General features: G+C 39.5%; 1 protein-coding gene across 1 annotated transcript; it reads right to left on the bottom strand.

Moving 5' to 3' along the window:
* Nucleotides 1–1474: 1474 nt before the first annotated feature.
* On the bottom strand, nt 1475–17941 carry TMEM237 (transmembrane protein 237). The gene is made up of 13 exons (XM_069022167.1): nt 17891–17941; nt 15447–15478; nt 14527–14537; nt 13960–14016; nt 12527–12640; nt 12031–12145; nt 11322–11482; nt 10571–10694; nt 9393–9584; nt 8385–8458; nt 7805–7898; nt 6521–6642; nt 1475–4651 (listed from the first exon to the last, which is right to left on the bottom strand). The coding sequence occupies exons 1-13, from the start codon at nt 17918–17920 to the stop codon at nt 4584–4586; spliced, it is 1194 nt and encodes a 397-aa protein (XP_068878268.1). The 5' UTR covers nt 17921–17941; the 3' UTR covers nt 1475–4583.
* Between the last annotated feature and the right edge of the window lie 464 nt (nt 17942–18405).

Here is an 18405-nt window from a genome sequence, read left to right on the forward strand (position 1 = left end):
TTACAGACTTGTGGAACAATATATTTGGCTGGCTGTCATGCTCTTTTACCTGCTCCACTTTCTGCTTCAGGTTTTCCTTATCATGGGAGAACACATGATTTTGAATCCTTGGAGCCTGCAGCATGTGATGTTGAAAAAGGTGGTTCAGCATACTTTTCATGATTTTTCTTTACAACATTACTGTATTTCCTCAAGCTAGTTTTGAGGACAAAGTAGTTTGGTTTTCCTTCTTAAATAGCATATTTATTAATATTTGACCCAGATGTTGGTGGCATGGCATGGCACATTTCTCTACATTGCTTCTCTTTTGACTTCCAGTCAGGATTTTTTGGCAACTTTTCTTTTTCCTTATGCTGGACTTGTAAAATGACACATTTTGGGCAATTTGCTGTAAAGGTGAGCCACGGCCTACAAAGATGCCCTGCTTGAATATCAGCATCACAAGCATTTAAAATGGAAGAATTTTACTGTTTCAGACTTTGTTCTTATGAACAAAGAGACTTTTTAACAAATTCAAGTTTACCATTATTTCTTTTTTTCCCCCTTTTTTTTTCAAAAATGGTTGTTGGTTGGTTTGGTTTGGGTTTTTTGGGGGGGGGTTGTTTTGAGATTTGGTTTGAGTTTTATGTGTTTGTTGGGGTGAGAAGGGGTGGAGAGGGCTTCCCACCTCCTTCCCCTCCTCCCCCTCAGTACATTAATCTGTTAATTTTCACTATGGGGGTTAACTATTACATCTGGCAGTGGGTGTGGATGTTTATCCACAAGAAGATCTTGCTTTTTGTTTCTGTGTCACTGTTTGAGGCCTGCCTGTATCCATCTGAAAAGCCGTGTGCTCTTCCATTTTACTGAATACAGTACTGGGGAACTGTACAGGGAACTCTCAGCGAGGGAGGGCTCTACAACTTTTACAGTTTGAAGAAAAGGTTACATAAATTTCAAATACAGAATTATTAAAGCAAGCAGCTTGGTTCATGGGAATTTTTTCTTTTTGACTGGGTTTCCCTTAGGATCACATTGCCGCAATCACCGACGGCAGCGCGGCCGGTTCGCTCGGGCCGAGTCCGACATGGCGGCCCCGCCACCGCCCCCCGGCGGCCGTTACCGCCGCAGGGCGGGAAAGCCGCTGAGGGCTGAGGGGCAGCGGGGTGACCGGGCCGGACAAGCTGCTCGCTAAATAAAGGCACCGGGGACGGGAGGGCGACACACCGCAGGAAAAAACATCCCCTAAAGCACCTGTCTTCAGAAGCAGCAACCGGCGTGTTTCAAGCGGGAGGCTGGGAGCCCTCCCTGCCCTCCGTGAAGAAAGCGAGCAGCCCCGGGGACACAGTACAAAAATAACACCCAGGGGAAACAGTCTTTCTGCAAGTATCTGTGGACTTACACAGCAGTTTCAAGCATAGCCTCGCTGAGGAATGCAAGAGCACCTTCCACACCGCTTTGAGGAAAAAGGAAGAGACAGGTAAGGCTTAGGCTTAACTATAGGTATGTACCTGATGGTTTTCTCTCATCTCCCAAAGCCTTCAGTCATTTTAAATTAATTCTGCTGGAAATATACAAGCGAGTAATTCTCACCTAATGATAACTGTCCTAAAGGTTACCGCAGCAATACCAAGACTACTTTAAAAAGACACTGCAAATTAATGTCACCAGGCTTCATGTTGAGAAAGCTGCCTTGAGAGAGTAACATTTAAAACAAGTCAAAATTTACCAAATTTTAAATAACTACAACAATTTAAGTAATTAAAGCAATTTCGCTTTGGAGGGCCTCCAGAGGCCCACTGGGTCCAGCCTCTTCAGGCTGGACTTTTGTCCACCCAAGTCTGGAGCAGCCCCAGACAGCCCCAGTCACCCACGCCAAATCCTCAGACAGACTGATTTATTTTAAACAGACTAAACAACTGGAAACAAGACAAAGTAATACCATCATTTCTATCTAGTTTACAGCAATTGTTTAATTGTTTCATATATGTAAAAACAAGAACTTGGCACCAACATATCTGTAATTTTTTTCATTAACACAAATGCAGTAAAAACGATGATATGGAAATGCACAAAGGCATTTCAGTTAAGGCTTCTACAAATATTGCATGTTCTATAATTAAACATCAATTTTGTAAACTTGTTCTAAAACTTTCCAAGAAACTAAAAAAAAAAGCTCAGTTAAACTCATATTCCCCTGTGAGGCTTAATTGAATGAAAAGTATTTTGTAAAATAGATAATTAGCCGTAAAACTGTTTATTGTTTTTATATGGCAACCTCAAAACTCATTAATTTAAATATGGATATACTCAGACCCTCCTAAAAAGATACACTGGAAAGGCAAGCCTGGCTTGAAATACTGATCACATTAAGTTCATTAACTGAATCCCTGCTCAACCATCTAAAAACTACTAATTTCACAATAAGAATTAATCTGGCTCTTGGCTGGCATCACTTTGTCCAAGGGATAGTTGGAAGGCCAATTCCTAGTATTAATGTCAGAAATCAAGCAAAGATGTTATCCAAGTTTTTCCTGTACTAATGTGATGCCTTAGGACACTTTTGCTGAGCTCCATATTTTACGGGCAAAATTATACTTCTGACCATACCAAGATGAAAGAAGTCACGTAGCCATGCCATTAATAATCTCATCTTCAGGAGGTCAGTGATTCTGCAAGCAAACACACAACATCAGGAGAAAGTGTGGTGGCAAACTACATGGGAACACTTCCTGTCTCATTCTTCATCTCCTACAGCCAAATCATGGCAAGAACATCCAGTGCACAACTGAAGGAGCCCAGTACGCTGAATCTCTCCATTTTAATGTATGATGCAGTGCCAGCTATAATTTAGTTCTAGTTTTACAAAAATACAGACACAAGAGCCATAACAATTTACAAAAGAGGTTAAGGGCTCCTTCCCACAACAAACGGAATGCCTCAGAATCCAGCCAACAGCTGCAGAACATCTTTTAGTTCTTGTAGATCTCTTTTCTCTCCCTGTCAAGATTACCACAGCATTTAAAAGATGTCATGAACACTGAATTTCTGAGCAACTTAAATTTGCTGAATGGACACAAGAGAACACAGGTCCTCAATAGGGCCCTAGTTATTCACATTCCCATGTTTGTTTTGAAGCAAGTCAGGTAACAGCACAGAAAGTTAGCACAGAAAGCTTTGAAAGCTCTTTGACATTTCCTTTCAAGTCTTATTTGGCTACTCTTAACTTCACTACTAAAAAGTTCAGTAATTCTCCACTGAACTTTTGACAAGTGTGCCCCTTTTACAACCACCCACAGACACACATATTACATCAAACAAGGCAAAATCAACATGTTAAGTAACATACACAAACAGGTTTGGGGCTTTAGGTGATATTTTCTTGATAACTGGTTTTCAAACTAGACCTTGTCTGTGTCTACTAAGGAGATAATTTAGTCCTGCAATACATCTGTATTTATTTGTATCTGCAATGCTTTCATTTGCCACTATAAAGGAAAAGGAATGTTAGTTCTCATCAGCAAAACCCACCACCTGCCACAGTTACTAATAGGTCCCTGCATAGAAGGTGGATTGCTGCAGAGTTTTTGGGTTGCTTTAATAAGCATTTTCTTGTAATTTTAGGAAGAAGTTTCCCATTCTATCCTATCACAAACCAACAATTTGGCAGAAAACAATCTCCACCAAAATAGGTAGAAGTAGGAACATTTTAAACATCTATGAAATCCAAGTTTGTTTAGAAAGAGCAGTGAATAAAACGATTGCTCTTGCCATTCTAGGTAAGGAGAAATCAGAACACTATTCTTGTGAGTGGCTTTGTAATAGTTACACTTCCTGACTGCTGAGAAATTACAGGACATGGATACATCCTGTTGGCAACACAAAAACACCCTGTTTGATTAGAAGATGTATTTAACTGACCAAACTCTCACAACATTAAAACTTCTTTGTCTTGTATCTACATCAACCTGTAAGAACTTGTTATCATCAAGATCTTTGTCAAGAGAACTAAATGAAGATTTAAAAAGTGTCCTCTTCTATGGATTGTTAAACAAAATCCCTGTCAATTTAATCCTTTATTCTAGAAAATATTTTTTTTTATGAGAAATAAATGTAGATTATTTTAAGCTTACTAACTTGGTGGGGTTTATGCTTCCTAACTCTGTTTTGTTATAAATTTTCCTTAGACTACTTTTGTCATAAGATTTTTTTTTAATCTCTAGAAAATATTTAATCAAATCAGATAATCTAATTGCTGTCAGCATTACTAACAAAAGTAGGTTGTTGAAGACTGTATAGTAGTCAAAAAAGCACTGAACCTGATCTTCTGCATCCCTCTAGTGTCTGGCTATGTAGGTAGCAATATTTACAAAATCACCTTGACTTTATGCACTAGGGATAATCTGCTTTGTAAAATAAAAAGCAAAGTATAAAAGTTTTCAATCATATTTGGAAACAGTAACATACATATAAAAAGATCAACATTAAATATATACAATATAAAAATACATTTTTTTCTTTATGAAAATTATAATACATAGCTATAATACACAACATATTGAGCCATCAGTCAGAGCTACAATATTTGCAGATTCTTGTCCCACTTATGGCTGGACTCTGGGTATGACATCTCCCTGAGGAAATTCCTCAATTTCAGAATGAAACATCAATTCTAAAAGAGAAAGGGAAAAATTATGTTTTCTTTGAAACTTTCACCTGAATACAATTCCATTATTCCTGAAAAGCACCCTAGCATTCTCCCAAGCCTCCTGCTTTTCATTCCAATATATAATCAACAACTCTGCAATGGCAAGGGCCACCAATGTTTTTAGAAAACTATTGCTCCCCAAAATTAACAGAATTGGTGACAGTGTTAGCAGTTGATCATGTGTAGCACCATCATGCATTCAACATGGAGACTGAAACACAACTCTGAAGTAGACTGAGGGATTGTTAAAGTTTTGAGAGTGTCAGACTCAGGAAGGAAGACTTCTGTTTAGAGGCTTGTTCATTTTTAGATGTCTCTGCTCTGTGTTTCACAGTGTTAAGTTAGCAGCACTAGAACCTGGCTTAGAAAGAATCATGCATGAATGGTACTTGCTCACAGCTCTCACCACGGCACCTCAGGCCTGGGAAACAGCCCGAGGTCAGCAGTGAAGAACTCCTTGTGGAGAAATTGGCTATGCACACCAAGCATCTCATGAAGTAGCCCTTGTGCTGCTCTGTGCTGCTGAGGGCAGAGTTTTCTCCTGTCTGGGTTCTACCTATACTGCACCTCAGCACAAGAGTGCTTTCTGTCTTGCTGCCTGCACATCCAGCATATTGCCCAGTGTTTGTCAACAGCTTGGCAGCATGGTAGTTACAGTACATGCAGTAATGTGGTTTATCCTCTCAAGTTTGAGAGCCACATGATTTGCTACCCCATCCTTAGGAGACTAAGCTTTCTCTGCTATTTGGACTAAGTCCTAATGAATTTCTCTCTAGAAATTTCTGAAGTGGTATTCCAATCTTAGTAGGCACATGTAAATACCAAAAAAATTAATCAAAACCTGAGTAAAATTCTGCCACTGGATTCCTCAAGCAAGTCTTTATTATTTAAAACAGGGGGTTTAAATATTATTTAAGCATCTATCATAAATTTTAACATTGAGGACTGTAAAGGCTGCCACTTAGTTGTTTGGTTTTTTTTAACTCATTAAATGAGTTATTAGAAATAAACATAGTAACTGGAGCCAGCTGAAATACAGACACCTGTACATTAAAATTCGAAAGTAATTTGAAGGGGCATGTTGAAGCCTCAGTCTCCCAAACACAAATCTGTGCTTCAGTTCATGGTTTTCCTAAGATACCTGTTGACTTTTAAGCTGAAACTTAGGATTTTTATGTACAGCATACCTTCAAGTGACAGGCTGCATGCACTTGACAGGAATGCTGAGTTATGACACACCTTTGGATCCCAGGTGGAACACAAAATGAAGAAGGCCTAGTTTCTAGCCAAGTTTCTTCTATGAGAAGAACCTGCTTTCCCTCTCCTCCAGCCTGAGCAAGCACAAGCAGTCCTCATTTGAAGTCCTGTTCTGCAAGCACAGATCTGACTTTTCAAAGCTTGGGAGTCAAAGCCTACTGCAATGTTCTACTAAAAACAATACTGAACTTGTAACACATTAAGCACTTGCAGAAGGAACATTAATAACATTAGGGACTTTTCTAAGACACGAGTAGAATAAATACATTTCAAATATTTAAAATACTATTAAAGTATTTTGCATTATTTTTCTCTTCATTGAAAAGAGACACTGTAATGTTTCAAAATTCATGTTGCTTCAGACAGGATAAATAAAGCGTTTCTTTTTGAGTTAATGTTTATAAAACTAAACACAGACACATCCTAAGAAGCATTTGCTGTGGAAGGTTGCTAGGAGATACTTGTTCTTCCTCAGTTACAAAGTTTCTCAGGACTAGCTTGAACACCAAATGCAGAGCACAGCACATTAAAAAACCAACTTGAATAAACAACATTTTGCCTATTAATGTTTCCTACCTTCACTGTGGTCTAACTCTGGTCGGGAAGACAAGAAGATCCAACTTGTCCCAACTAGAACAGACACTACGAGATTCACCACAACCCATGAATGAACAATTTCTTCCTCTGTACCTGCAGTCCTGGGAAGGACACATCAAACCATCAGCCATCACTGGTACTTAGAAGTTACAATAATAATTTCAACAGAGTATCATCAAAACAAGTTTGCTAAGCCAGATGTGAAAAGAGAGCTACTTGTACCATCATGATGGTCTTGCATTGCAAAGGCCTGGTAAAGAGAACAATTACCAAAGACAGTGACTCAGCTAAGAAACCCCATAATCTCATTGAGAAAGTCCATTTGCGTATTTCAAAAAAAAAATTCCTTTCCTTGGTCAAGAGAAAGACAACAAAAATCAAAATGCATGGTCAAATTTTACAAAATGCCTTCTGTCAACCTTATTTTTAAGCACTTGCTCACGAGTCAGCAAGGCACATGAACAGCAAGTCAGTAAATCTGTGTGGAAGCCAATGCAAGGACTTGTGCACAGATGCTGCAGGGTGGATGAGATAGGATTTTAAGAAGGAATGATTTACACTAGCTGAAAATTTTCTTACTGTTGTACCAGTAGCAGGTTATGGTAGCCTAGAGAATCTAGGCTTTTTAATAAACAACTCAACAAACATTTATATAGAAACCCTAAACCCCTGTCCCCCCCAAAACTAACTGCCCAAACCAGCAAACTTTCACATAAGTGCCTTTGTTTTACTTCTCCTGGTTTACTTTAAAAACTCGTGCTACTAGAATTTAAGTCTATTGATAGGTACTTCAGAAAGTAACAGTTTTGGATGGGATCACCTAACATGAATCAATGGTTTATATTTAAATGCCAGCTGTGTCTGCTATGCCCATACATCTGTGGCAGACTCCTTCAAAAACAGTGTTGACTGTCTATATAGAATGTCCTGCCCTTGAACCCAAAATGGTTACCTCAGTAGGGTCCCACTTCTCAAGCAAAAGAGATTCTTAAGGTTCCTGCCAGATGACATTTCCAGCATCATTCCAACTCTTGTTTGAGGTACAATGGATTTGCAACCAATGTGACCAAACTCATCTTTGAGTTTTTATTTTTCAGTGAAAATATCAAATATTCAGGACAAGCTCAAACAAAGGCAGGTTCAGAAATAAAATCCTTCACCAATAATTTCTTACATATCTTCAACTGCTTCAGTCTGCCAGTTTGACAAGGGTCCCTAAGTGAGCTATGTTATAATTTACAGAAGTGATTTCTTGTTTCCTACCAGATACTGCCATTTTCCGAAGGTGGTGTGTAGAGGTTGATTCTGTCACATGTCATCTGCTGGCTTAAGGATAAGATAAGAGCCGCAAAGTACACTGGAAGAAATGGAATTAGTAGTGTCAGATACAAACTCACAAAATGCTGTCTCATCATGACATGGTACTAAGCACTACATTTTCTTTCCTTTCACTCCACTGCCTCCAGTGACAGTCTCCTCTAATTCATTCCCTCTTCTTTAACATTCCCCTGACACATCAAAGTCTGGTTTCTGCACTTTTGCAATCCATGAGCTACATCAAAGGTTGCATCTTGTGATTCTGTTTTTTTGTTAAGCTTGTGTTCTGTATTGAGAAATGGAAAAGAACTATCTCACTAACAGGCTTACTAATGCTACTATTGCAAATCCTTTAAAAAATATGGAACAAACTGTTTATGGCCTTTGCTACTATCAACTACTGAGCAAGTAATTTATTCTAAAGCAGAAAATAACCTGGGAGGAAGATTTCACTAAAAAGAGTATGGAGGAGTTTTCCATTTACCATGTTTTCTGGACAGCTTCCTATCCCCTTCAAAATACTTACAGAAAGCAGCTAGTGCTGCTGCGTCTAGGGTAAGAAAGCCCCTCAGTGCAACTGATGCTTTTGCCAAATCAATCCTGGTAACAAAATCAAAAGTCATTAACATAGCCTAGTAAGACAATCATATTGTTCCTCTAACAAGTATTCTATCGTTCTTTTACTTTTTGCAAGGTATTTTTTCTGCTTCTGTAACAGCGTCTTAATATACAACTACATCCCACACATGGCAATGGTCCCCATTATACCAATTCCAAGAAAGACTGAAACAAAGGAGGATGTTCCATGAGGTCTGTAGCTTTCACACTGCAGACTTCCTGAAACAGGGAGAACATGGTGACATCTGTCCCCTCTAATCCTTGCCATTCAGTTCAGTGTCCATGCTAATGTAACTGCTTTCACTGCTTACAGGAGCAAATATGAATAACTTGGGACTCCTCCCTGCCATCCTTCTAGGAAAAAAAGTCACCGTTTTTTCCACAGCACCAACTCCTCCCCTGGCTTATTTTACCTGTAACTAAAAGAAACATTTTGTAACATCCATGAATCTAGTCTAGTTTATGATCTTTTTTGAGCTTCTTTCTTTTCATTCCCACTCTTAATCTGTAATGCAGAAACCCCAGCTAAGCCAGGAAAACTGTTCACACAGCTGTTTCAAACCTAACTAGGGAATGGATTCATATGAAAAGCAGCCTGATAGAAACATTTGTTGTTCTCTACCCCTCTTCACAGCCCCACCTCCAAAAAGCAAGTCAGCTCTTATATTTGTTTCACCTCCTGATCACACAAACAGCAGCAGCACATTGAAGCACAGTGCAAGCACTGGACAGAAATGAGTACCAAAGGTCTGGATGCACAAGTACACCCTTTCTTTGTACAGTCAGCCTTAAGAAAAATCATTCTTTAAGCATATCAATCAAATCATCAACAGCAAATCAAAACGTGCCATAGAAAGGAGAAAGGAATATCTTATACACAAATTATATACACCTTTCAAATACAAATATATTTTACCTGTCAAAGGCTGAGACTGTACTGATAGACAGCAACAAATAGAACAAACTTTGAGCTGGGTATGCTATTGTCTTATACTGTTCAAGCAGGTTAGAAACCATGGAAAGCTCCTTTCCTGCCAAAATGTAGATAACCACGATGTTCCATACAGCATAACCAGCAAGGAAGCCATGGTTGAAGAGGCCAAACACCCTGAATGGAAGAAAGCACATTAGACCAGTTTTAACATCTTGAAATAACTACAGATAGAAAAGGCCTATGAATCCATCTGTTCAACCCTGCTTTTCAAAGCCTTTCAGAGATTGTTTCTGAGTGCTTTTTCTGATCTAGTTTTAAAAATTATAAGCAAGAGTTCTGCTTCCTCCCTTCACAGAGTGCACCAGAACCTGAGAGCTTAAAGAAAACAAAGATGTTTTGCCTTCCCTTCATTACAGCTACAGGAATCAAATACTTCCACTTGTAGCTGCCTGTAGTTTCCCAAGACCACTGCCCCTTACACTTACACAATGTTCTGACTTGTCCCCAAGGCAATCTTTTCATTATCTTCATTGCTAAGGAAAAGCTTGAGAAGGAAGCACAGGCTTCCAGACAAAAAACCAAAGAAGAAAATGGCTGTTATCTTCCCATTCTCTATCACAATACAACCACCTATTAAAAAAATACACAATGTTTTTGCTGTTATGTGCAAGCTTATCCCCCCAGTCCAATTTCACTCCTCCCTGTTTTTCACCAACCAGGATTTATATTTGAGAACTATCTGAATTCAGGTATTTTTATTCTAGTGATACACGTGATGGGTCAGTCTTATTTTCTAATGCATTTCTGTAGGCGACTAATATTTTGGTTTTCAGCTCAATCTCTTGTTATTCAGATTTTGTCTGAATCTTTGCAATACGGCTTTCTTAGTTATCCTTTTTATAAGCTGTATTTCACATGTAATGTCTAAACTAGAAATACATTCTCTTGACAACAAATACCAAAAGCTGGTATCAGTAAGAGGACTGATAAACTTTATACCTTTTGCAGCCTGAACCACCGTTTATTAGGAATATCAGAAAGAAATGAAAATACATCACAACTATAGAGGAAAGACACTAATTTTCAGGGAGGAAAAAAAACCCAAACAAAAACCAAACCCCTGATTTATGTTTATTTACATTGGAATATTTATCTTTCACCTGAAACTTCGGTGCACTGAGAGGGCAACATCTCTAGTAGTCCATGAAGCCTTCATGTCCAGAAGTACATCGATGTTTTCAGTGGTTTTAATAAATTCTGCACGGTCAGCTGCCTGAAAGCGCCCTGAAAGGATAAGGAAATCAGTTTTAGAGAGCTCTGTTTCCTTTCTTCATAATTTCTCATTAATACTTATTAATGTTAAAAAGCTGTAAGCATCAGAATTCCCACTAGAAAAAATTTTTTCCCCACTTCCTGCCCTTTGTCAGCTTACACTGATACAGGATTCCTCTGGTCAGAGTGATGCATCCTGGTGGGCCAGGCTATGGATTTAACAATGTGCAAAGCACTTTGGGAAATTACTCAAGTGTTTCCTGGGACAAAAAAACCCCAAACAAAACAACAGAAAAACCCCAATACCTTGCTAAAACACTTCCACTTGAAAGACTTTTTGTAAGTAATCATTTCTTCTCAAGGTACTGGGATAATATTAAGTCAAAAGAGCTCAGCTGGGTATTCTGAAACCTTTTTCACCCCCACCATGGAATTAAAAAATTCAACCAAATATACCAGCACAGCAACACTAGCATTCACTGTTGAAAAACTATCATGTATATTTATTTCCAAATTTTTGTTTTGGAAAACTTTAAAAAAATTCTTCCCAATACTACAGTATTTGGATTTTAGATACAATAATTCTTCCTTTAATCGCAAGAATATTCTTAAATTACTTAAATCTCTAGAAGAACTTACGATTTTTTTCAACAAACACTTTGCTAACAGGCTGACTAATTCCAGTGGGAGCAGCAAACACAGGCTGCTGATCTGGGCTCTTTCTGTGCTCATCTTCAATGATGTCTTCCTCCTCCACTTCCAGCTCATTGGAACTGTGCGTTTCAGCTGGCCGAGGTTTCCTGTTGGCACAGAACACACAATGGGACAGAGAAAGAATAGGAAGTAATGTGTAAAATCCAAAGGCTCCTATGAACATTTGTCTAACCTGACTGATAAGAACTGATCAGGCCTGTATAATATTACCCTGTTTATAATTTTAAGGACTAAGGTTCTCATGGAGTTAGTTGACCAAAACCGTAGGATTAATTCCATAAGAGATTAACAATTAGAACATATTAGAACAATTGGGGAAAAAATACTAACTCTCATAAAATTAAGATAGTAAGAATGAGAGAAAGTAGTTCCACATTCATTCTAATTTTTTTCATGTCTGTGACTGAACTATTAGGCTCATGAAAATGTATTCCGAGCTGTAACGCATCCAGGTATGCATAGAACAAAGAAGTGAAAAAAGTTAGATCTTAACCCTGGAAAGAACAGCACAGAGGCTGAATGGTATTGTGGGCTTCAAGATTCTCATTTTTGTAAAATGACAATTAAAATGCTCCTCAGCCACATTCACTGTCACAGTTATTCCGAATTTTGAGCTATACTAGTTTTGTCTCACTTTGTTCTTTTTCTCTGTTTGCGGATCACCGTTTCTTCAGCTTCAGGGACATCCATGCCATTTCCATTCTGAAATAGGGATGCCACATTTTGCTGGGTAAAAGAGGTCTCCGAATCTGAAGATTAAAAAAAAACAACCCAACACGAAAGTTTCAGAGCTTTCATAAAAATGGAAACACGTTCACCTAAATATGTAAATAGTTATTATATAAAAAGAGTGGCAAGAAAAGCAATGATCTTCTGAGCTTTGAATGATATAAAGTATTACATAATTTCCAAAACACTATTGCCATGATTTTCATGGAGGTTTGTGCCCTATGCAATCTGAAACCAGAATGTGAAACTCTAAGCTACCACTCACCCAGAGATTACTTTCAGCTGTTTTAAGTACAGAAGCACATGAAATGTTTTAAACCAAAATACACATTGTCCAGTCATATTACTGTGTTACCAAGTTTTATTTACTGCTCTTTCCCATCTACAACTATTTCACATACCAGTAGGTACTTTCTTCTTCTTGCGTTTCCTCTGAGGAGGGGCATCAGGAGGTTCAGGGGTCAGGGGCTCGCTGCTTTCAGACTGCCGACGAACCGCTGCTTGCACAATGCCATCTAAAAACCACATGAAAAGATCCAGCAGCCTGAATTCAGAGCCACTGAGAAACAGGCAAGAGAAAGCTGCCATTTCCTACATTGTTGCCCAGCTGAGAAACAACTGAGATGAAAATGCACTGGCTAGGAAATACAGGAGCTGGGAATCAGTGATGAGAAGCAGAAATAGACAAAGGTATTTCACTGTAACAGTTCATGCTTAGGAGGGAATTTAAGTACCCAAGAAGTAGCACAATTCTCATTTGGGCATACAGCAGAGGACTGTCTGAAAAAAATCCACCACAGGGAAGAACTACACCTCTATATTTCTCTTTTCTATGTGCAAAGATTATAATGTAAGGAAGAATTACCAGTTTATTACAAGGTGATCCACACAGATATATGCTAAGGCAAAATGGCATCACATCAAAGGAAAATTTAAATGCTAAAAATACAGCACAAGAATAAAGAAGGTGCAGAAAAACCCACAGAAGGATATTTACTCCGGTCTAAGACATGAATTATTATACTTTGGAAGAATTATATTTCTGTGAGAGGTTAACATAAATTCATATTATAGTGTAGTAGCATCAATTTGCATGATCAGATGCAGAAAGACAAAATTACTTCTCCACTTTACATCACACGTATTTTTTAATAGCTCTTTCAAGGACTGCAGTTTTTACGGTAACCACTGAATCTTTGTTTCCACTTCAAGCTCAAGCTTACCCACCTTTTACAAACCTTTATTGTGCTAAAATGCAAAATTAACCAGCAAAGTAATGGCAAAAGTCAAGGTGTACTTTGCACCATCTTTCAGCTCACAGAAAAAAACAGTAAACAAAACTTAATCCTTAGGATATCCTGCTAGCAACAGCTCTACTTGTTGTATTTAAAGGTCTGTCAGTGAGGCCTCACTTTTAAGCAAATAAAGGAGGTTTACTCATCAAACTTTTACATGGACCCATGTCAACTGTTTACAGAAATCCACTAGATCCTATCAAAATAGATCAGACTTACAATCTTGCTTAAAACAATATGCTTGTTCTGCCAATCTGTTTCTTGTAAAAATACAAAGCTCTGATGCTAATCATCTTTGAGAATCAGCTCTTCAGTGATAATGGAGTGATTAACTTGTGACTTTATTTGGCCAAGAATTGAAATTGAGTCAAATTGCTAAACGAGTTTCATCTCAGTTCATTCAAAAATTCAAGTGCTTAATACACTCAGCATAAGCAGCTTACAGCTGGAAATGACTATTTAATGAATTACGCAAAGAAGCTAGAAAGGAAAAAATAGTAGGAATAAAAGAAGAGTTTTCAGTCTCGGAAGGACCTTACCTAATGGAGTCTTTCCTTTGGATTTCTTTTTTTTGGGACGACTCAGTGGAATTTCATCTACATAACATAAAACAGAGAAGTATGGGTGCACAGGAAGGAGAAACCTCCATTTCCTTTTTTTAAGAGCCATCCTATTGCAAGTTAAGAAATAGATTCTTTTCTACAAATTATGACATCCTTTGTCTTTTACAGGTAAAATGACAATTCACCAGTTCACACAAGGAGGAGGAGTACAGAAGATGGTAGGAAAACAGGGTAAGAAATCAGGGTAAGAAGTCTTATGTGCAGCAAAGGCTCCATACACACATGCATGTGTGTTAAGTGATAAACTGAAATACTCTGAATAATGCTCTGAAAAATAAACTTACTGTTTAAAGCACAGTAACAGTTCAGTTACCTTAATGGAAACAGCAAACATTAAAGAGAGCAAAGAAAAACGACAGTTCTAACAATGGTAGCACAGTTTAAATAATCAGCCTGCATTTAGGAAAAGGCTCTATCTTCAAAGAGAGAATGAGTCGCACCAGAAGGAACTACCAATGTTTGTAGTTCTCTTCAATAACTCACCTTGGTTTCCACTTCATATTGAAGAAGAAAAGTTGTTGACGAGCAGTGTAAAAAGATGAAAAGAAAGTTAGTTTTGAATCAATTACAATTCACAACTGTGAAATTCACACTGCTGCTTTTATGGTTCATTTTCTTATCCCCACTCCTTTTTATGAGCAGTTGTGTACAACGGGTTAAGGGTACGAAGCAATCAGCAACATTCAACACTTGTTAGTGACTATGCACAGTTTCTTGATTGCCTAGCTGGGGATCAGATTAAAAGCTTTAATCACCTGGCTAATTAAAACTTGTCTTACTGCCTGATATATAACAAACCAACAAATGTTATGAAACATTTGAGCCCATACATCACTAAAAAGACACTATCTGTCGACAATCATAAACATCGCATTTACTTTCAGGTACTTTGAAGGAATTCTGAAGTACCATGTCATAAAAAACTATATAATTGCTTTTCCTTCCACACTGAAAAAAAAAGCCCAATTTTTTCTCTATGCTACATCAAACTAATAGATACCTATAACCCTGTTAAAGAATATCTAGTCTAATTGCAGAAATTCCTGTTTTAAAGGATTTGTGATTCAAATAAACTAAAGAACCCAAAATAAAAGAGAGGAAGAAGAGTAAAAAGGACAACAATTAAACTATACTAGACATTAAAACTGGAATATTTATCTAAAACATTTTAAAGGGTTTAGCTCTCATAAGTATTAAAACTGAGGCAATATGGTAAAATTTCTTGGCTTCTGTAAAACTTTTAAATTCTTTGCATTCCTTGTAAAGCATTTTGGGACAATAAATTAGCAAGAGAAGCAATTTTACTACTCAGATGTTTATTAAACTTATTTCTCTTAATGTTATTACTTTCAAAATCTGCAGTACAGCATCATGATCAGTTCCACAGAATGCAATGATTTTACCTTGGCACTGGAGGAAGGGCACGAGGCGGGCACTGAAAGACAAGAGTGGCAAAAGTCAACTTCTGTCAGTATGAAACCACCTCTCAGAAAACAGCTTCAGATCAGAACATCCAAGGTATGTTTTGCTCTGTATGCCTCCTAAATGGCCAAACATTCCTGATGGAGATGTTACATAAAAGCAGGATCTTTTAAGATGCTGGAATAATATGCCTTTACCAGAGTTCTCACAGGCACTGCAGTAGGAACCTACAGCTAACCTTGGCTGGCATTTCAGCTTCAATAATTTTCACTTTTCATGTAAGGTACTGCTTTCATTAGAAAGCTTTTTAGTCCTTCTATTTAAATATCAAAATATTGCAATAATTTAAGCATTCAGTATAATTGTAGAGTACACAACGTGAGCTAAGTATGTTCTATTAATGAAGATGTAAATTCAGAACAATAATAAAAACAATAAAAGGAAATAAGCTCACTTATGAAAATACCTTTAAATATTATAAAATAGGAATTTTCCATATAATTTTGAACATATTTACCAGCAGGTCAAGCAACTAAAATCTAAAAGTATCTCCTGATAATAACTTGACACTGAGCTCGTACCTTTCTCTCATCTAGAAAAAGGAGTTAACTTTCAGATTTTGTACTACACAATTATATTGAAAGAATATACACAAAGAAGTATTTCCCATGCTCAGAAAATTCAGTTGATACCAGAAATAACAAGGGCTGTAAGACTGGTAAGACTCAAGGATCCACAAACTTACCACTTGTTTCTTTCCCATATCATTTGAAGTCGTTCCCTGAAAGAGGCACTGTGAACTGGTCTATGCTCCCCCACGCTGCTCACATTGAACCTCAGCTAATTCTGAACTAAAAATAAACTTCAGGCAGCCAGGATTAGCTGGATGTGAACCTTCCTGCCCCTGGGTCAGGACCCAGAACTACACCCATTTGAAACAATGGCAGGTTGTTCCACAGCAGCAAATGTTACTTGCACTAAAAAGCCCATAACTGCATGCTGGTACAGGTTCCTATATGCAAATTTTACATTGGTTTGTTTACCCAAAGCAAATGAGATGCCTCATGCAATGAAGGGTTTGTAGGATTAGACCTCAAATCTCTCCACTTGGATTTTGGCCATGCTGAAGACTGACAGCAAGTGCCATTTACACAGGTAGAGAACTGCACACCCTAAGTGGCACCCAGCAAACTGGTGGGGACTGGTCTGTTGCTGCCTGTTCCAGCCAGTAAAAAGCTGTAAGTATCTCCAAACTGGTCACACTATACTGGTGCACCGTAAAGGAAAAACATCTTGGTAAAAGTCAGATCTCATTGCTTTTATTGTTTCTATTTATTGCATCTATATTCAGAAACAATATGAATTATTTATTGCAGATACTTGGTATTTAAAAAAACTAAAAGCTAAAAACCCCATAAAAACAAACAAAACCCACAAACCTTTTATACAGCATTCACTGCCTGTGCCATAGTATGTCTGTATTGTATAATACCTCTCCATTTTATTACCTTCTACAAAACAACTGGGAAGTGCATTGATTTCTGTATCATTTATTCCTTGCAACAAAGGAAACCACATGCTAGTAGCCAGCGGTGAATACTCATCTGTCCATCCGTGTGACAGTCCCTAGCTCTGCCACAGAGCTATCAGCTTTGGTCTATTTCACAGAATCTGAAGTAACTCACTCCAAACTTTATAGAAAGGGTGAGTTTGGGGACAGGTTCCCATGGACATTTTGTTATTGACAGAAGAGCCGCTGAGTGCTCTAACGTAGCCAACGGTGCTCCCGAAACCGAGACTCCCACAAACCAGGCAGCCGCTGCCTCAGTCAACCACTGTGTTTGCACACCTGAGCCAGGCCACAGGTGGGACGCACCTGGAAACTCAGGGGGAAAAACGAACTACCCAGCCCCCCGGCTGTCCATTCCAGGATGCAGAGCAGAAAAGGTTCAAACGTCCCTGATGCTTTAAAAACACTGAAGCAGCCTTTACAGATCTGTTAAAGCTTTGCAGATTTTGTTTTGAGAGATTTATATGAAAAAACACGAGGAAATGCTTGCTTGCCTCCGCAGCAAAGATGGGCGGAAACGTGCGACCCTGCGGCCGGTTACATCCCCCCTCCCGCGGGATGCAGCAGGGAGGGCACCGCCGCCTCCGCAGCGGAGCGGGATGTAAGGAGCCGAGGTACCAGGGTGCTCCGCTACCAGGGATCTCCGCTCCCCGCGATCTCCCCTCCCGCGTCGCCCTTCAGCTCCGCCTCCCCGGAGCAGCGGCTGCCGGGGAGCGCCCCGCCACATCCCTTCAGCAACAGCGCTCAGGCGGGCCAGGCTGCCGCCGCCCTCCAAGCCCGCAGCCGGGCCCCCGCGCTGCAGCCCCACGGAGCCGTTCGCGCCCCCCGCCCGCTCCGGCCCCCCCGCCCCCTCACCGCGCTGGGGCCCGCCCGCCGCGCCGCCATGGGCCGCGCCCGCCCAGCTCCGGCTCTGCGGGGAGGAGCCGCTGCTGCTTCCGCCCCGCGCCTGCGCCCCCCCAGCGCCGGGAGGTCCGGCCTCCCGTTTCCTTCTGGCTGCGCCTTGGCGCCCGCGGCTCGCTCAGCAGAGCCGACCCAGCCCCTCGGCCCCGAGCGGGAGGTGTCGTCTCTCGGGCTGCAGACAAGCAAAAGCAAGGGAGAAAGGGTTCTAGACTAGTTCAGCTTGTAGCCTCGGTCACAAACTGCTAAATGAAGTTCTATACAGTAATAGGAAAAAAACGAAACCAGAACAAAATACCAAAAAACCCACCAAAAAAGAAGTAAATAACACATGGAAGAAAGGCAAAGAGAAAGAGTCGACAAATGCTGGACTAGGCAGAAGTGGGGAAGCTGGTCGTGGACCAGCAGCACAGAGCTGGCTACTGTTTCACCCTCCGCCAGTACTTAACCCACCTCAATGGTATGTTGGGGCT

The sequence above is a fragment of the Aphelocoma coerulescens genome, chromosome 7, assembly GCF_041296385.1.
Source record: "Aphelocoma coerulescens isolate FSJ_1873_10779 chromosome 7, UR_Acoe_1.0, whole genome shotgun sequence".
Taxonomy (NCBI): domain Eukaryota; kingdom Metazoa; phylum Chordata; class Aves; order Passeriformes; family Corvidae; genus Aphelocoma; species Aphelocoma coerulescens.

Bases quoted from the DNA above. Each gene is read 5' to 3' on its own strand.
- TMEM237 (XM_069022167.1), bottom strand. From the start codon at position 17,920: ATGGCGGCGCGGCGGGCGGGCCCCAGCGCG. The intron at 6,643-7,804 runs GTAGGAAACAAG...TGTCCTTCCCAG, and splicing joins TCGGAAAATGGCAGTATCTG to GACTGCAGGTACAGAGGAAG. The intron at 4,652-6,520 runs GTAGGAAACATT...TTTCTCTTTTAG, and splicing joins AGAGTTAGACCACAGTGAAG to AATTGATGTTTCATTCTGAA.